At 51.6% G+C, this 16,792-nt stretch overlaps 2 protein-coding genes across 2 annotated transcripts in view; one reads left to right on the top strand and one right to left on the bottom strand.

The window, feature by feature from the left end:
- Positions 1-5,350, top strand: part of Smad5 (SMAD family member 5) — a 38,339-nt gene extending 32,989 nt beyond the window's left edge. The window contains exon 7 of the mRNA XM_042671313.1: positions 686-5,350. Coding sequence (XP_042527247.1) covers positions 686-829 — 144 coding nt within the window. The 3' untranslated portion in view covers positions 830-5,350. The remainder of the gene's footprint in view (positions 1-685) is intronic.
- A 7,631-nt stretch (positions 5,351-12,981) lies between these two features.
- Positions 12,982-13,289, bottom strand: Smim32 (small integral membrane protein 32). The gene has a single exon (XM_042671342.1). The coding sequence runs from the start codon at positions 13,287-13,289 to the stop codon at positions 12,990-12,992; it is 300 nt and encodes a 99-aa protein (XP_042527276.1). The 3' UTR covers positions 12,982-12,989.
- Between the last annotated feature and the right edge of the window lie 3,503 nt (positions 13,290-16,792).

The following is a 16,792-nucleotide window of genomic DNA, read 5'->3' as shown; positions in this document are numbered from 1 at the left end:
CTAGATTGTTTAAATTTTAGGGCTGGGAAGGTGGCTCAGTGGTAGAGTGCTTGCCTTGCATGCATAAAGCCCTGGGTTCGATTCTTCAGCACCACGTAAACAGAAAAAGCTGGAAGTGACGCTGTGGCTCAAGTGATAGAGCGCTAGCCTTAAAAAAAAAAAGAAGCTCAGGGGCAGTGCCCAGGCCCTGAGTTCAGGCCCCAGGACTGGCCAAAAAAAAAAACCCAATCAGGAATGTCATTATCTTCCTTTCCTTTCCTTTCCTTTTCCTTTTCCTTCCCTTCCCTTCCCTCTCTCCCCCTCTTTTTCTCTCTCTCTCTCTTGGTTGGTCAGGGGCTTGAAATTAGGGCTTGAGCACTGTCCTTGAGCTCTTTTTAAGTCTAATGCTCTCCTACTTTGAGCCACTTCTGGTTTTCTGGTGGTTCATTGGAGATAAGAGTCTCACAGTCCTGCCCAGGCTGGCTTTGAACCAGGATCCTCAATTCTTATCCTCCTGAGTAGCTAGGATGGCAGGCGTGGACCGCTCAGGCCGGGCTTGTCTTGATTTTGATTGCATAGTAAATGCTGAGTGTTGTGAGAGTTACTCTATCTACCTGTGTTCTGCATCTTATTATGGTTGCACTGTCTTTGCATTGTCCAAGTTAGTTCAGACCAGTTGGCAATGTGGTGTCTTTCCTCTTCACAGGGCTGGGGCGCCGAGTACCACCGGCAGGACGTTACCAGCACTCCGTGTTGGATCGAGATCCACCTTCACGGGCCTCTTCAGTGGCTGGATAAAGTCCTCACGCAGATGGGCTCCCCTCTGAACCCCATATCCTCTGTCTCATAGTGCAGAAGCCTTCTTTTCAATTAGGTTCCTTGTGGACTTTAATTTTAGAGATACTGTGAGCTGACATGGAAAAACAGATATTACAGCTTATTTTTTTTCTACAAACTTGTGACCAACACATTTGTACTTTGTGACGATCCTGCATTTGTTTGTATCACTGTTCACGTAATGGACTGGAAGGCGTGGGGGAGACATGGAGCAAGCGTCCTGCCCACTCTGAACATGAACTGGAACAGGCTTTTGCTTATTGTCCCAACAGTTTTTTATTTCCTAATTTTTTTTTAATGTAACAAAAAAATTATAGTGTAAGAGGGTATATACATGGGGAAAAGTGTATTTGTCCTCCCTTTTCTCTCCGTCTCCGGGAACCTGTGTGCTTCTAACAATGTATCCCACCAACTTCATAAAAATACATTGTACTTTGTTTTGCAAAAGAGTATGGTAGGGGCTTAAAAGAAACTATATATATAAAAAAAAATCTTATTTGAAGGAACACTATGCACTGCTTCTAACAAGTAGTGTCCAGTAAAAGCCAAGTGATAGTTTTCTAGGTGGCATCATACATCTAACCTAACTGAATGTTGGTCTGTATTGTGATTCATGCTATGTATCTTTTGTAAAGCATTTCGTTTGTTTTTTTTTAAAAAGAAAATCCTGCAAGTAATTGATGTGTAATATATGCCACGTACTCAGTCTGTCCTGAGTACACTGCTTTGTAGCAAGCGACAGTACACGGCTGGCAGCCGCGTTTGCTGCTCTTGGCCTGTGTGGGAAGAACTCTACTTGTGACATGCATTAACCTTTTATTTTGCACTTTTATGGGCAACAGTTTTCAGTGTAACCTTTGCTCAGATACACTCAAGTGACCTACACGGCAGTTGTAGGAAGTTCTGCTTTTTCTAGTAACTTTTCAGCCTAGGTTATAAAATCGTTATCATACAGTTCCAGCTAAGGTGCCTAGTTTTGGATGTTATTAACTTCATACCACCTTACATCAGCCTCCTGTGTCATGGGAGACCCTGGTTAGGCCCCAGGAATGAGATAAATTAGCAGGGACGGTTGGGCTAGCTGCTGTGAACACATTCACAAAGCAGAGAATGCAGATGGACTCTGACTTTGCGTGGTCTTGTTTTTTCCTGGCCTCTTACTACCTATACCCATGCCAGTGTCCCCCAACGCAGCCTCCTGAAAGCTAAGGGAAGTCTGAAATACCCATTTAACCAATTGTGCCTTTGCCTTTGAGTCTAGGCATTTTAACCACTTATTCTGGAGAGCATCAGGTGGGCGCCTAGCCAAGACATGGGAACACGGCCCACCTACTTCACCAATCAGGAGAAACTTTCTTTTCTGATGCCTTTTCAAAGTATATGGAGCCATGACCGTCTTGTGTTGAAAATGTAATTTTGGTGTGACTTTCTACTTGCCCTTCCTGCTTTAAGGAAAAAAACAAAAAGGTTTGTTTTTCAGGCAAGGGTTACGGGACTCCTTTTGTTGTCTGTGTCGTTATGTGTTGCTGTTTCCCAATGCGGCCACAGGTACATTCGGGTTTCAGCTCGCAGTCCTTTGCTGAGTAGAAGGAAAACTTTGCCAGCATCACAGCCTTAAACGTCAGGGTTACATGGCAAGTATTCTTAGATCGCCAGAGCTTTCTGCCGTCTACATGAAACAGAATTATTTACTTAGTGATCAAGCCTACATATTTTTATATTTAGTTTTTGTATCATCCTTCACTTAACAGACTCACGGCACCATCTTTGGAACGGATTTGTAGGAAAAATTCACTCAAGTCCAATTACAGATGCATATAATCTACTTTAGTGGGCTCTGGCTAGCTGTACAATCTCCCACCTTGCTTCATTGATGGTTTAGCATTGCGTTAAGAATTGTTCTACTTGTCATTGCCATATTACAGCCTGTAAAGTTGAGTTGGCTGATGGGCTTTATGTGATTGCCCTTTTCTGTTTTCTCTAAGGAGTTTTAACTGCCAAGAGTTTTGTGGAGAAGTACAAGCCTGTTTTTGCTTCCTGAGCGCTGTCAGCTTCATCCTGTGGCTTTTAATGCAAAACGTTCTTCACTCAGCTGCTCTTGCAATCCCTAAGGATATTTTACAGCATAGAAATTAATGTGTGCCAGCAAAAAGTATCTGAATAAGAAACTCGAAACTAGTTTGGTAAATGCAGAAAGCAGAATAGACTCAAAATGCATCTCAGTAACAAGCTGAAGCAAACAAGGTGATGTTGATTGCACTTGAGGTGCATTGGACGTACAGCTCTACATTATAGAGCGCTTGGTCCGCTTGAGACCGTCTGGCGAGCATGATGGAGCGTCGCTGGGAGCTCATGGCTCATACCCGTAATCCTAGCTCCACGGGCTCAGATAGGAGGATTGTGATCCAAAGTGGTAGCATACAAACTGTGGGCAAAAAAAGCTGAGTGAGAGTGTGAGGCTGAGTTGGGAGGAGCTATTGAATACAAGCTAAAGCATATGAGTAAAATGGGCACTTTCTAGGAAATGTAAGGGAAAATAACCAGTAAGCATGTCAAATATATCAAGTCTATGCATATCCCCCCTCCCCTTTCATGACAACAGTGGTGGTGGTGGTGGTGGTAGCAGGTGGCTGAGGGTATTCCAGGAATGATCACTAGATAGACAATTCAGCATGCCACACCTGCTAGTCCAGACAGGGAGTACCGTTTCATACTCTTTGTGTCTTTGAAGAGTAAAACGTCCATTTGGGTATGACTGGTAAGTATTCAACCCTTAAGTTAACAATTAGGCTTGCCTTAAAAAAAAAAATACAAACAAAAAAACCCTGTAATACCCGAGGGGGAAGTTTCTTCCCTACACGCAGTATCCTTTTGGAGGAGAAAGATTCTAGAAAAAATGATACCCTACCTGTAGCAGAGACAAAGTTTGGTAGTTTCTGTTGCAGTGCAATTCTGCTTCTAGTAATTTGCTTCCTAGTATTCTAGGTTATTGTCACTTTTCTCACATATATCCTTCTTGCTTCCTGAGAAAGGCAGAATCTTGATAATTATTGAATGCAACCTCTCATGATGACTTAAATTGTGAACCCGTTAGCTTTGAAGAGCTGAGTCCTTCTCTGTCTTACTGGTTGGATCATCTCTTGATGTTTGGCATTTGACCATAAAGTATGTCCTCAGTACACCTATTGGCTAGATGAGCTTTTAGGCTTGGTGGTTTTAGAAGTGTTGCGTGGTTTTTATGCAAGAATCTTCCAAAGTGGTCACTTTCAAAGGGGTGGGTTTTTTGGAGGGTATCTCTCATTCCCAAAGCAACAGTATTCATGGATGAAAGTGAGATTCTTGGATGTTTTCCTTACCACAAAAGTGCATGTATGGAAAGTAAGCATTCAAGCCATTTGTTCTACATAAACAAAAGTTGTAGTTTAGCATGTTCTGAGGTGGATGTTTTACCTCCTTACAGAAGGTAACAGTATTTATCAAGCCTTTATTTGATTGGATTATTCATGAAAGAAACTCATCTCCTTAGCTGTGGCTGAAACTGTGTGTAGAATACTTGCCCTGCCACGCTTGAAGCACGCACGCGTGCACACACACACACAGAGCTTTTCTCCCCAAATAAAACTGTATGATCATTATTACATAGCACTCCAAAATTAGATGCAGTGGAGGAGATTTTATGCATTCATTTTGTTGTTTTAAAAGAAAAACGTGATAATATTTGCTAGTAGCAATTTCTACTACTGTACATTAAGTCTTAGTGTTTTGGTCAGAAAGATCTAGAACAGAATTCTTTCATCATTCATGGTGGAGTGGAAAAGCTTTGTGTCTAAATAACTCAGTTCTTAAATTGTTTTTAATTATCACGAGCCATTATCCTAAAAGGGTACATTTGAAGTTGCTGTTTGTAGAAAGTTCAGAATTTTGTGTAGGGGTAGATCCCCTGCACACACCCCTCCCCCATTTAATAGGTAATGCCTTCTTAACACTAGCTGGCATTAGCTAGAGCAAAACCCCACTTAGGCCCAAGAATGCCAGCCTCATTGTAGATGAAGAAGGCGTTTAGTGTCAGATTTCCCATGCAGTGCCGTCGGAATGCTGGCACTTTGATTTACTCTGGAAGTGGTTTCACCGTGGGGGCTCCGGGCAGTGGTTGGGCATGTGGCGATCTTTCGAGTCTGGCTGCTGCAAGCTGCAGTGAGAAGTGGACTTAAGTTCGGCTAGGGTTGCCTCCGTGGGAGACATGGTTCCCACACCCCTGGCCCTGTTCTCTCGAAAGGAATCGTTACACACGTTGAAGACCAACCTGACGGCTGTACTGTGGGCCTGTCCGCCTCTGACTCATGCTTCGCTTCAGGTTATGCTGTGGAAAATGCAATTCTAGCTCCATGCCTCGATCCTGTTCATCTTTTTTGATACTTATAAAAATGTGTTAATTAGGTTTTACTCTCATGTGCTTATCAAAGCCATAACTCTTAAGAAACTTGTTTTTGCGTATTGTTTGCTAATACTTTATTTTAATAAACTTCAAAACCTATTTAATGTGTCTTTTCTTAGAACTGTGATCTGATTTATGCTTCACTGAGTTTATGAGATTTATGCTTCATTAGGATTACCGGCTGTTGTCACCTGCGGAATTGTCTGCCTGTGTGCTACAGATGGAAAATGGGAATGTGGCGGCCTTCCCTTGCGTATGACGCGTGCCCAGTCCCTTCTGTTTGTAAGGGTGTTATAAGGGTTTTGAAGCAGGCCATAATCTGGGGATTGAATTTAGCCACTGACTTGACTTCTCTAGATCTTGGTCTATGAGTGAGGGGCTTGATTAGGTGGGCAGAACAGACTGGTGGCTCTTAGCAGACTTGCCTGTCTATCTGAGGTTGAGAATTAGCCTCATAGCTGTGTGCCCTTGTGCGGGTTGCTTAATCATTCTGTCTCGGTTTCCCTCATCTATATAATGTCTGTTGCATAGAGAAATTCAAGTAATACAGTGTGTGGTGTACAATAATACAATTTAGTTTTAATACTTAAAAACAGTACCTGACAAAAACAATGTGTGTGTGTGTGTGTGTGTGTTGGTCTTGGGACTTGAACTCAGGACCTGGGTGCTGTCCCTTGAGTCACAGCTCCACTTCTGCCTTTCTGCTGATTAATTGTAGAGAAGAGCCTCATGTTCTCCTAGGATCACGGTTCAAAGCTAGCCCAGGAAGGAAAGTCCATGAGAATCTTCTCTCCAGTGGAACTGTTTTTGTTGGGTGCTGGTGGCTCACCCCTGTTAATCCCAGCTACAATTTATTTTAAACTTCCCTTTTACATTTTGTACTGTCTGATTCAGAGCAATCATTTCTGGTGCTATTTCTGGTGCTTGGTTGATAGACCTTGATTATCCACTCTGTGAATGACCTCTGCTGTTCTTTAGTTTTAATTTCTTTTGGTCTTTTTTTTGTGAAATCACGGAGTTTGGTACCCTCATTGATGGATGCTTCCAGCCGCAGATGGAAATCCATTCTCATTAGGCAAGAATGTCCTTTATCCAGGATGGAGAAGTGGCAAACCCCAAATTAAGGATTTTAATGGGAAAGAAATTGAACAGTTTTCACACTTTCCTTTAGTGAAAAGACTTTCTCAAAAGAATCCGTTTCTCCAAATAGTCCCTGGTGTTGTATTCGAAGGTTATTTGCTGAGTTATAGTAACTTGTCTAGCAATTCCAGGAGCTTGTTTTTTTTTAATATGTATTTTTTATTGTAAAGATACTGTACAGAGGGGTTAGTTACACAAGCAAGGTAATGAGTACATTTCCTATTGAGCATTGTTACCCCCTCCTTCATTTTTCCCCTACCTACTGTCCCTTCCTTCCTCAGGAGCTTGTTATTTGGAAAAGACTTTTCCTGGCAAAGAAGTTCGCTGAGCACGGAGAGACGTTGGCCTCTTTCAGTCTTCAGATTAGCTTTCAGATTGCTGCAGCCCAAACAGCTGCAGAGGAGGCTGGACCGGGCAGTGCCTCTCCACAGGCGGTGTTGATAAACATTTCTATGAAGTGAAAGAAAGGTGGTTTTCTTTTTTTTCAAAAGTTCTTTCCCCATTTACCATTTGAAATGTTAGTATTTTGTTGGATTTGTAATTTTATCCTTTATAAGACTTTTTCTTCTCCAAAACAAAACCTCTGCAGTGTTTTTTCAATCTGTTATGTTTTCAAGATGAGGGTAGTGGAACTATATGAAAAGTTTAAGAGCTGCTGTGGCAGGGTGCTTTACCGTCTCTGTCCATGCACGCTAGGGGGGAAGTGGGAAAGGGGTTTTAGGTGGTTAAGATTTGTCACCTGCACTATACTTGTGTGTCTCTCCCAGGGAGCTTGTGCTTGAGATCTGGAAAGCTTCTTATACCTTGTCTTTATCTCTTACCTCCTTCCTGTCCAAGAAATCACATCGATGATTTCAATTTAAAGACTACTTTTATCTGGGATAAATGCTAAGAATTTGACCATTCTAGAAAGGCAGAGATTGAGACTCCTGAGCCAGTAGCTAACCATTGGACATTGTGTAACCTTGTAACTTGTTATGAGTATTCATTCTGCCTCTGTCCTTCCAGGAATCCTGTAGCTCTTTAGGGGTGGAGCTCCCAATGTTTTTTTGGAAAGGGTTCTCAGAGAGATTGGTTTGGTGCAAAAGCATTTCTTTGTAGGCCCGAGAAAGTTTCACATTCTGCATAGCAAACTGTGTCACGTAGTAGATATACAGTGTGTTTCTTTACCACCTAGCTTGTTGGCTGTCCTCAGCAATCTGTTGACTGAGGAGATGGGTCAACTTTGTAAATTGTCTTGGTAGAGACAGTGAATTTCAAATAAGCAATTGCAGCACTTTATGCTTTCCCTTGGAGCCGTTGGCCTTCGAAGTAATCAAGTTCCCTGGTATTGCTTAGGAATCTACAAAATTACGAGTTAGGTTGGAGCTGTTTTCCCCAGAAATAGTGGCAAGTGCACAGATGAACCTGTTTTTAGTTTTAGTCATATTGGGACTTGAACTCAGGGCCTTGTGCCTGCGAGGCAGGTGCTGTACTGCTAAGACACATCTCCAGTTATCTTTTTAGAAATAGAGGGTCTCACGTTTACCCCTGCCCCTGACTGGAAGGTGACTTGCCTATTTTATGCTTCCTGTGGTAGTTGGAATGACAGATGTCTACCATCACGCCCAGCATCTACCATTGAGCTGGGGTCATGAACCTTGTCCAGGCTGGCCTGAAGCCTTGATCTTCAATCTCAGCTTCCTATGTAGTTTGCTTGACAGGTGTGTATTTGGCAACAGAAAATAAACACAAAGAACATACAATTTGTCTTAGAGTTTAGAGAGGTGAGAGTGTCAAGAGCCCACAGCTTTTTTTTGGCTGGTCTTGGGGCTTGAACTCTGGGCTTGGGTGCTATCCCTCAGCTTCTTTTACTCAAGTCTAGCGCTCTACCGCTTGAGCCACGGCGCCACTTCCAGTTTTTTGGTGGTTCATTGGAGATAAGTCTCACAGACTTCCTGCCCAGGCTGGCTTTGAACCTCGATCCTTAGATCTCAGCCTCCTGAGTAGCTAGGATGATGGGCGTGAGCCACCGGTGGGAAGGCCTCTCTGGCCCTCGGATGGGCCACTGTAGTGGGAGACAGAACAAAATGTGACCCACATTGTGCACTTGGGAGTAAGAGATTAATTTTGCTGAGGAGCTTGCGGAGGCGATGAAGGGGGAGAAATTTCAGTTTAAAGAAGAGCGTGGGGGGGGGGGTACAGTGTGTTGGCACACCTTGCTGAGTGTCTAGTTTTGCCAGGGTTAGTTCAGAAGCATAATGAATGGTAAACATTCCCTTTTCGTTACATAAACTTCTGAGAAACGTGCTTTTCATTAACTTGGAATTGTTTAGGCCAAGTTAGGGATGTCGGTGTCCGTGAAGAGAATAAATGCGAGCACAATCTAATAATAGATAAACAGAGAGCCTGCAGAGACAGTGTTCACACGAAAAGGTCCTTTTTATTATTGTCTGTTTAATAAACTGCTGGGGGTTTCTAGGTCCCTGTTCACCCCTTTAATAACAGAACACCATGATTAGCTGGATGCTTTCCAGCTTCTCAGCCAGGTATGATCGTGTGGCTAAATCTGACCCGTCCCATATAGGCAAAAACGCTATGTGCCCCTCTGCATTATGCCCGAAGAGACTGTTCTTGATGCTTTCCCTTGCTGCTGACCACCTTGATGTGAACATGATTGCCAAGGCCGTGATCTCAGAGCTCTGCCACCCGCTGGAGGGGTCGGGAGAAAACCTGTTGGGGAGAGGCAGGGGAGGAGTCTTTTGTTACAACTACTAACTAATGCTTGTTTATTCAGATACTCACCAGATCTTCATGGAGCACCTACTAATTACGCTTGGTGCTAAGGAGTAGAAATGAAGTCCTATTCCTGTCCCTTCTGGAAGGGGAAAAGAGGAAGAGAGTCTGGGTGAGACTGAAAGATAAACCTGGCCACTGTGTCTGAATGTAAACTCCCGGGAAAGATGGAGTGAGCGTGCCACACAGGCTGCACAGCTTCTTACAAGGTATGTGTGAAGACCTAGGAATGCTACTGTTGAGATCCGAGCTTTCCGGCAGGACACAGCCAGAATGTTCTTTAGTCCCTGCAGGAGATGACAGTAATCAGAGAGGTGTTACGAAGATGGAGATAGGAGACGTTAGATGCTAACAGCTTGGCAGCACCCCCAGAAAATTGGTGGTTTGAAAGATCCATCGATAAGGGAGAGTTGAACTCAGTATGTCACCTGATCCCGGTATAGTTGAAGGTGGGGAATCAAAAGACGTGTTTATCCAGGAGCCTGTGGCTCACGCCTGCAATCCTAGCTATTCAGGAGATCAGCTCTAGCAGGACAGTCCGTGGGACACTTCAATTATGCGAGGAGCTGGAAGTGGAGCTGTGGCTGAAATGGTAGAGCAATAGCTTTGGGAAAAACAAAACAAAAAAACTTAAGGGACAATGCCCCGGGCCCTGAGTTCAAGACCCAATTTCCCACCATATTTCATTTAACAAACACAGAGTATTTGACATATTCAGAACTATGCTGGGCAGGGAGAAAAAGCCATGAATATGACGTCTCCCTCCTCTCGTCTTCATAGCTGTGATCAGGGAGATGATTTGGGAGGGTGAAGTATACTTGATCTTAACTGAAGACACAGGTCAGTCTCTTGAGAAAAGATGAGCCATTAGCTACAGGAAGAGAGAGGAAACAGCATAGGTACAGGGATTAAAAGCCACTCGCCACCACTGGGAATGGGCAGTGGAGCTGATGATGCTGGACTCCACGGAAGCCAAGGCTAGGGCTTTGTTTTTCATCAGGAGAGGAAGGAGAAGCTGTCAGGACGTCACCTGATGCTGGGATTCGATGTGCTTCGATTAGGGATTGGAAAGGGAGGGCTTCAGCCGTGCTGGCTGGCGGAGGAGGGTTTTGATGGAGAAGGGTGGGGTCCCGGAGATGCTAGATTGTGTATGGGAGGGAGAGGAAGAGTTTGCAATCGAGTGACTTGCCCGTGTGGCCCATACCCGTCAATGTATTGGAACTGAGATACTGGATGAGCCTCTAATTTAGACAGAAAGACGAGGCTCAGACTTGACATTGACGTTTCCTGGGAGACAACCAAATATAGGTGGTATTGATTGAACTTCAGTGTGGTGAGGAAGGGATCGTCTGAAAAGGGCCTGAAGCCTGGAGAGTGGAAAGATCTAGAATAGCTCCACTCCACCAGGCACACCTGCTCGCAGTGACAGCCCCAGGGCTGAGTCCCAACTGCCAGGAATCCCTTTGGGGGTAAGCACCCTGGTTAACAATGGCAGCTCGTGCTCAGACCACCCACTTCCGGTGTATCCAACACGCGCCAACTCCACCTGGGAGGCCTCCTGTACTCCACACTGAGCCTCCAGTCTACCCGAGCGTCAGGAATCCGTCTAGAACTCAGGCTCTGGTTCCTCGTATCTAGGCCCCACTGCCCACTCCTCTCTTCCCCCTTCCCCGGCCGCCTCACCTCTATCTGCAACGTGTTCCCGCTCACCTACTCTGTGGCTGCTTCTAGCAGAGGAGTGCGCACAGCATGTGGGCTCTAGGTCTAATGTTCGTCTGCAGTGCTGTCTCCCAGCACGTGTTGGGGTTGGTACGTACACAGATCTTGCCACATAGCTTCCTGTCTTTGCTTGGGCCGCCATCATAACCATCCAGTGACAGAAATTAATTTCCTCACTGTTGGGCAAGGTGAGACCTCTCATCCTGTGGTGTCGCAATGGGCAAGAAGCCACTAGTGCCCACCTCGTCTTACGGAGAGGGAGGGAGAGGGAGGGAGAGCATGCATGTGAGAGCTTTCGGAGAATGTTCCTAAGGACACTAACCTACAGCATCCGGGCGTCGCCTCAGGATTCAACCCCAGTTCCTCACTCCAAACAGCCATTCTGGAAGTAGATGAGTCGTGGGGGAACATGATGTATTTATTCAGCCCAACATCTGCATGTGTAAGCTCTCCCTGCAGCCCACGCAGAGCCCGATTAGAAATCGGCCGTGAACTTGGCCACACCCTGTCCCATCTTAACAGCCCTTGGTTAACCCCTTGGGATGGCGCACTAATAACTTGTAAGTCTTGGGTCACTGGTCTCCGTCTGACACCTTGGGAACTACTTGGGACTTCCAGCCGTCCATCCGTGTTTCCTGGAGGGAGCCTTTGCTTCGTGCCTCCGTGTTACATTGGTTGTGTTCTTTTAACACTCAGCCTCCATAGAACTAGGTGATGTAGGGCCCGCTGCATGGAAGAGGAAACAGGTCCAGGTCAAGTACTTGACACCGGGTCCCTTAGCTATTGAGGGGCGGAGCTGGACAATTTAAAGCCAAACAATTAGACCTAGAGACGTGCTCTGCCCATGACCACTGTGGTGCCTTCAGGTGTGGCCATCTTCTGTGCAAAGGCATGACCTGCACCTGCCCTCCTCCCTTGCCCTTCCTTGTCCCCAGCTCGAGGCTGGGGGGACCCCATCCCAGCAGCCTGTGGACAGCCAGACCCCCTCCCATTGTGAGCCCTTATCCCCGGGGTGGAGGAGGTCGGATAGAATTGGCACCATTAGCCTGGCCCGTGTGGCTTCTGGAAGGAAACCCAGTTGCTCATCTCCACTGCTTCCTACAAAGGGGCCAGGAGAGCCCCTGGGTGCTGCAGAGCATGGGGAGCTGGTGGGAGGAGAGCGGTCACTAGCTCTGACTGGTCTGTGGACATTTGGCCAGGGACTAGCCCCTCCATTTTCTCTTGCGTCTCCCAGCCCCGGGTGACCCCACTGTGAGTCACTGGGTGGGATCATGGGTCACATCCCATTTACTCTGGATGCTCAGGGGCCGCGTCCACGTTAAGACAGGTGACTCTCAGGAGGATGCTCAGCTCCCGGAGGCCGGGTGTCTGAGCTAACCTGGAGGGGGTCACTTTGAAGACTCCGCTGGAGCCGGGCCCACTGGTCATCCCTTCTTTTCCTGCAGGTTCTCCGGGGCCACCCCCACCCCCACCCCCAGCGGAGGCCATGTCTGCAGAGAGGCTCTCCACCAGGAGCGCACTTGGCAGTTCACCCACCCAAAAAAACCCCACCTTCCCGGAGCAGGTAAGGCTGGGTTGACCTCTGGACCCCAAGGAGAGGTGCCCCCCCCAGACTGACCTGAGCCCCCCCAGCGCCGGCCCGGGCCGGGGTGGAGGCCGCCTCCTTCCCCCCCACGCGCAGGTTCGCATCCACCCACCTCCTCGTCCCGCAATGAGTGGCGTCGGCCGGGCCGCGTCTCAGCTCCGTGGGTTCTTATTGCAGCAGCGCGGGGTGGGGTGGGGGGGCGCGGGCCGGGGAGGGGGGCGGCCCCCCTCCGCCCTCCCCACCCGGACCCCTTGTCCTCCTCTGGGTCCCCGGTGGTGCGGACGCAGCGTCTTCCCTCCTCCCCACACCACCACCTCCGTCGCGGGAAGCGGCTGCGTGCGTCCGCGGGCGGGCGGGCGGGCGCTGCGGGGGACCCCGCGCCCGGGGCGCACGGGGCCGGGGAAGTCGGGCGCGGCTCCGCGGCGGGTTTCGGGGGACCCCGCGGCCCGGGGTCTCGCTGCCGGGGTCACCAGCCTCCCGCGGGGCGCCTCGGTCCTCCTCCCCGGCCGGCCCCCGCGGCTAGGCCGGCCGCGTCCTCCAGGGCGCGCGGGCGTCGCGCAGCGAGCGGTCGTGGGGCAGCGCGGCGAAGGCCGAGTGGCGCAGCTGGCAGCCGATGAAGAGCACGACCAGCGCCACGGACAGCAGCAGCAGGAAGAAGAGCAGCAGGTAGGTGGGCAGGTCGGGCCGCGGCGCCGCGCCGTCGCGCTCCCCGCGCGCCGTGGCCAGCTCCAGCGGCAGCGCGCCCTCCGCCTTCCCCGTGGCCGCCGCGCCGCCCGCGGGCTCGGGGCCGCCCGTGGCGTTGAACACGTCCCCGTACATGGCCGCCTTCACCGCGCCCCCATGGCGCGCGCCCTCCGGCCGGCCCGGGGTCCCGCCGGTGCCCGGAGCCGCCGCCGCCGCCGGTCCCGATCTCCACCAGACGCTCGGAGCGCGGCCGCCCGTCCTCGGCCGTCCCCAGCCCGCGGCTGGCTGAGCGCCCCCGTCGGAGCCCGAGCCCGAGCCCGGCGGGCAGCTCTGCCCCCAGCGGGCGGCCCGGGCCGCGGCCGACCAATGAGGACCGAGGATCCCGAAAGGGGCGGGGAGGGAGGGGGGGGAGGGAGAGGGGCGGCGCCCAGAGGGACGGACACGGTGACAGACCGAGGGACAGAGTCACAGGTAACACAGGCCCACCAGGGAGGGTGGCCAAGGTCCTGAACACCCTCCCCCGTCCCCCTCCCCTCCCCTGACCTCCCCTGTCCTCCCCTCCCCTGACCTCCCCTGTCCTCCCCTCCCCTGACCTCCCCTCCCCTCCCCTGACCTCCCCTCCCCTCCCCTGACCTCCCCTGTCCTCCCCTCCCCTCCCCTCCCCTGCCCCCCTCCCCTCCCCTGACCTCCCCTGCCCCCCCTCCCCTCCCCTGACCTCCCCTGTCCTCCCCTCCCCTCCCCTGACCTCCCCTGTCCTCCCCTCCCCTCCCCTCTCCTCCCCTCCCCTCTCCTCTCCTCTCCTCTCCTCCCCTCCCCTCTCCTCCCCTCTCCTCCCCTCCCCTCTCCTCTCCTCTCCTCTCCTCCCCTCCCCTCTCCTCCCCTCTCCTCCCCTCCCCTCTCCTCCCCTCTCCTCTCCTCCCCTCTCCTCCCCTCTCCTCTCCTCCCCTCTCCTCCCCTCTCCTCTTCTCCCCTCTCCTCTCCTCCCCTCTCCTCTCCTCCCCTCTCCTCCCCTCTCCTTTCCTCCCCTCCCCTCTCCTCCCCTCTCCTCTCCTCCCCTCTCCTTTCCTCCCCTCCCCTCTCCTCTCCTCCCCTCTCCTCCCCTCTCCTTTCCTCCCCTCCCCTCTCCTCTCCTCTCCTCCCCTGTCCTCCCCTCCCCTGTCTCCCTGTCCTCCCCTCCCCTGTCCTCCCCTCCCCTGTCTCCCTGTCCTCCCCTTCCCTCCCCTTCCTTCCCCTCCCCTCTCCCCTCCCCTCCCCCTCTCTTCCCCTCCCCTCTCTCCCCTCCCCTCTCTTCCCCTCCCCTCTCTCCCCTCCCCTCCCCTCTCTTCCCCTCCCCTCCCCTCTCTTCCTCTCCCCTCCCCTCTCTTCCCCTCCCCTCCCCTCTCTTCCTCTCCCCTCCCCTCTTCCCCTCCCCTCCCCTGTCCTCCCCTGTCCTCCCCTCCCCTCCCCTCCCCTGTCTCCCCTCCCCTCCCTTATCTCTCCTCTCCTCCCTCCCCTCCCCCTGAGAGGTCTTCCAAACACCCCCCCCCCAGCCCCTGTACTTCTCAACAAGAGCTCCAACACCCCCCCCCCCAAGCCATTGCCCAGCCTGACCCTCTCTCTCCCCAACACCAGTGGGCAGCAGGGAATGAAGGAGGGACTGGCTCGTGGGGTCCTGCCAGGGCTGGGTCGGTGCCTCTGCCCTTATCTTGGTCCCAGCCTCTTGTCAGAGACCTCCCCCAAAGAGCCTCTGAGAGAGTCAGCCCAGGTCGGGTGTGTGTCTCTCCTTCCCTGGTGCAGACCAAGCCCCTGAGAAGGGCCCGGGCCCGCCAGAGCCTGGTGAACCCTTCCACCACCCAGTGCACCCTGCAAGCTGACCCTGCTCAGCCCACCACGCAGCCCGAGCCCTGCCACTGGCTTTGATCAACTCCCTGCCCGGACCGAGGGACACCAGGGCTCCCAGAGACCTCTGCAGCCTTTGGGGGTTCAGTCCCGGCACGGGGCTCCCAGGAGCTCCCTGGGCTAGGAGGGGGCTGTAGAGAGAAGGCAGAGGCCCGGAATGGCTCGTGCCTGCCACCTGCTTAGTGGCCACCCCAGAGACAGTCTGCCCTGGCCCCGGGGAGCTGCGCTTCAGGGGTACGGGGATGCTAGGCTCCTTGCTTTCCCTCGGACCCACACTATTTACCAGACAAGAAAGCTGCCCCTCCGAGGTGCCAGGGCCGGGCCTTGTCTGCTACCATGGCAGCGGCGGCAGTGGGCACGAGTCCCTTTCTCTGCAGACCTGACCTATTTTGTGGACAGTGTTTTCCTGGGCCGGCAGGACGTGCGGTTGTGTCATCCGTGGCGAAGGGTGGCCTGTTTGGAGAGGCCTCTGTGGTCAGTAACTTCCTGGGTCTCGGGGCTTGAGGGACCTGGTTGGATGTTTGATCTGCCCAGGTTGTGGGCAGCTTGGTTGGGATATCTTCCCTGGTGATACCCTTCTGGGGTTGGGGACAAGGGGGTGATGGGTCAATGACTTTTTCTAAGCACAGGGTCCTGTGAGTGGAGGGGTCTTGCATCTCCATTCATCCATCATGGTGTCGGGGGGGTACAGGGCTTTCTGGGTCTGGGGGTGGGGAGGTCCCTCCTGTCCCATTGCTGCTTTTATTTTCTGTGTTTGTGCCGGTCCCGGGGCTTGAACTCAGGTCCTGGCCGCTGCCCCTGAACTTCTTTTTGCTCAAGGCTCGCCCTGTACCACCTGAGCCACAGCGCCATGCCTGGCTTTTTCTGAGTAGTTTGTTGCAGATGGAAGTCTCCTGGCCTTTTCTTCCCCTGGGGCTGGCATCGAACCGTGATCCTCAGATCTCAGCCTCCCGAGTAGCTCAGATGACAGGCGTGAGCCACCGGCTCCATGGTAGAGCAGTGCTGTAGCTACTGTTCAGGGCTGAGCAGAGCTAGCCCTGGCTCCAGGGATCCTACGTCCCCCACCTCAACCCCTGCCCATGGCAACCCATGAGCACCCCACTTCACTCAGGAGGGGACCCCAGGACAGGGGTGTGTATATGTGTGTGTGTTACTTTCCAAGGTCACACGCAGCTGGCCAGGCCGGCCTTGTCCACGAAACCCCACAAGGAATGTGTGCTGCAACTGCTTTTCCTTCCTTTTTAGGGGGTTCTTCGGTCCCTGGGTGGGGAGGGTACACTTTTCCTTTTTTGAAAGCTGTTCCCAGGGCCGGGAGCAGTCACGTTCCGCACCCGTCCTCGGGGTAGGAAATGAACCAAGGCTGGAGCCCAGCAGATGCACAGCTGAAGTTTACACAGCCTTTTAGAGCAGCGCGAGCGGCCTTCCATTAAGCCAGCTCTGTGTACTCACGCATTGAAGTCTCTGGAAAGATGATAAAAGGGGGCGCAGAGGTCAGCTTTGACAGGCAGGGGGCGCAGGGCCGGGGCCTCGGTGGGACCTCTTTCCCAGTTCCTGCTTCTTGAGTGACACGTGTGTGTGTGTGCGCTTTCCACGCCAGCCTCTCTGTGCAGAATTGAGGCGAGGGCCCGGGGGCCTCTTGCTCCCCCGGCAGAGCCATTTGGGCAGCTGGAGCAGAAGCTCGGGAGACCGGCACCGCTGCAGCCGGGCTTCTGTAAACTGCGCCCCAGCAGCCTGCGGTGCTTGGTGAAGCGGTTTCCTCC

This window comes from Dipodomys spectabilis, unplaced genomic scaffold (assembly GCF_019054845.1).
Source record: "Dipodomys spectabilis isolate Male_0828 unplaced genomic scaffold, ASM1905484v1 ptg000611l, whole genome shotgun sequence".
In the NCBI taxonomy this organism is placed as follows: Eukaryota; Metazoa; Chordata; class Mammalia; order Rodentia; family Heteromyidae; genus Dipodomys; species Dipodomys spectabilis.
The sequence above is the reverse complement of the archived record's forward strand: the minus strand, read 5'-3'. Positions and strand labels throughout refer to the sequence as shown.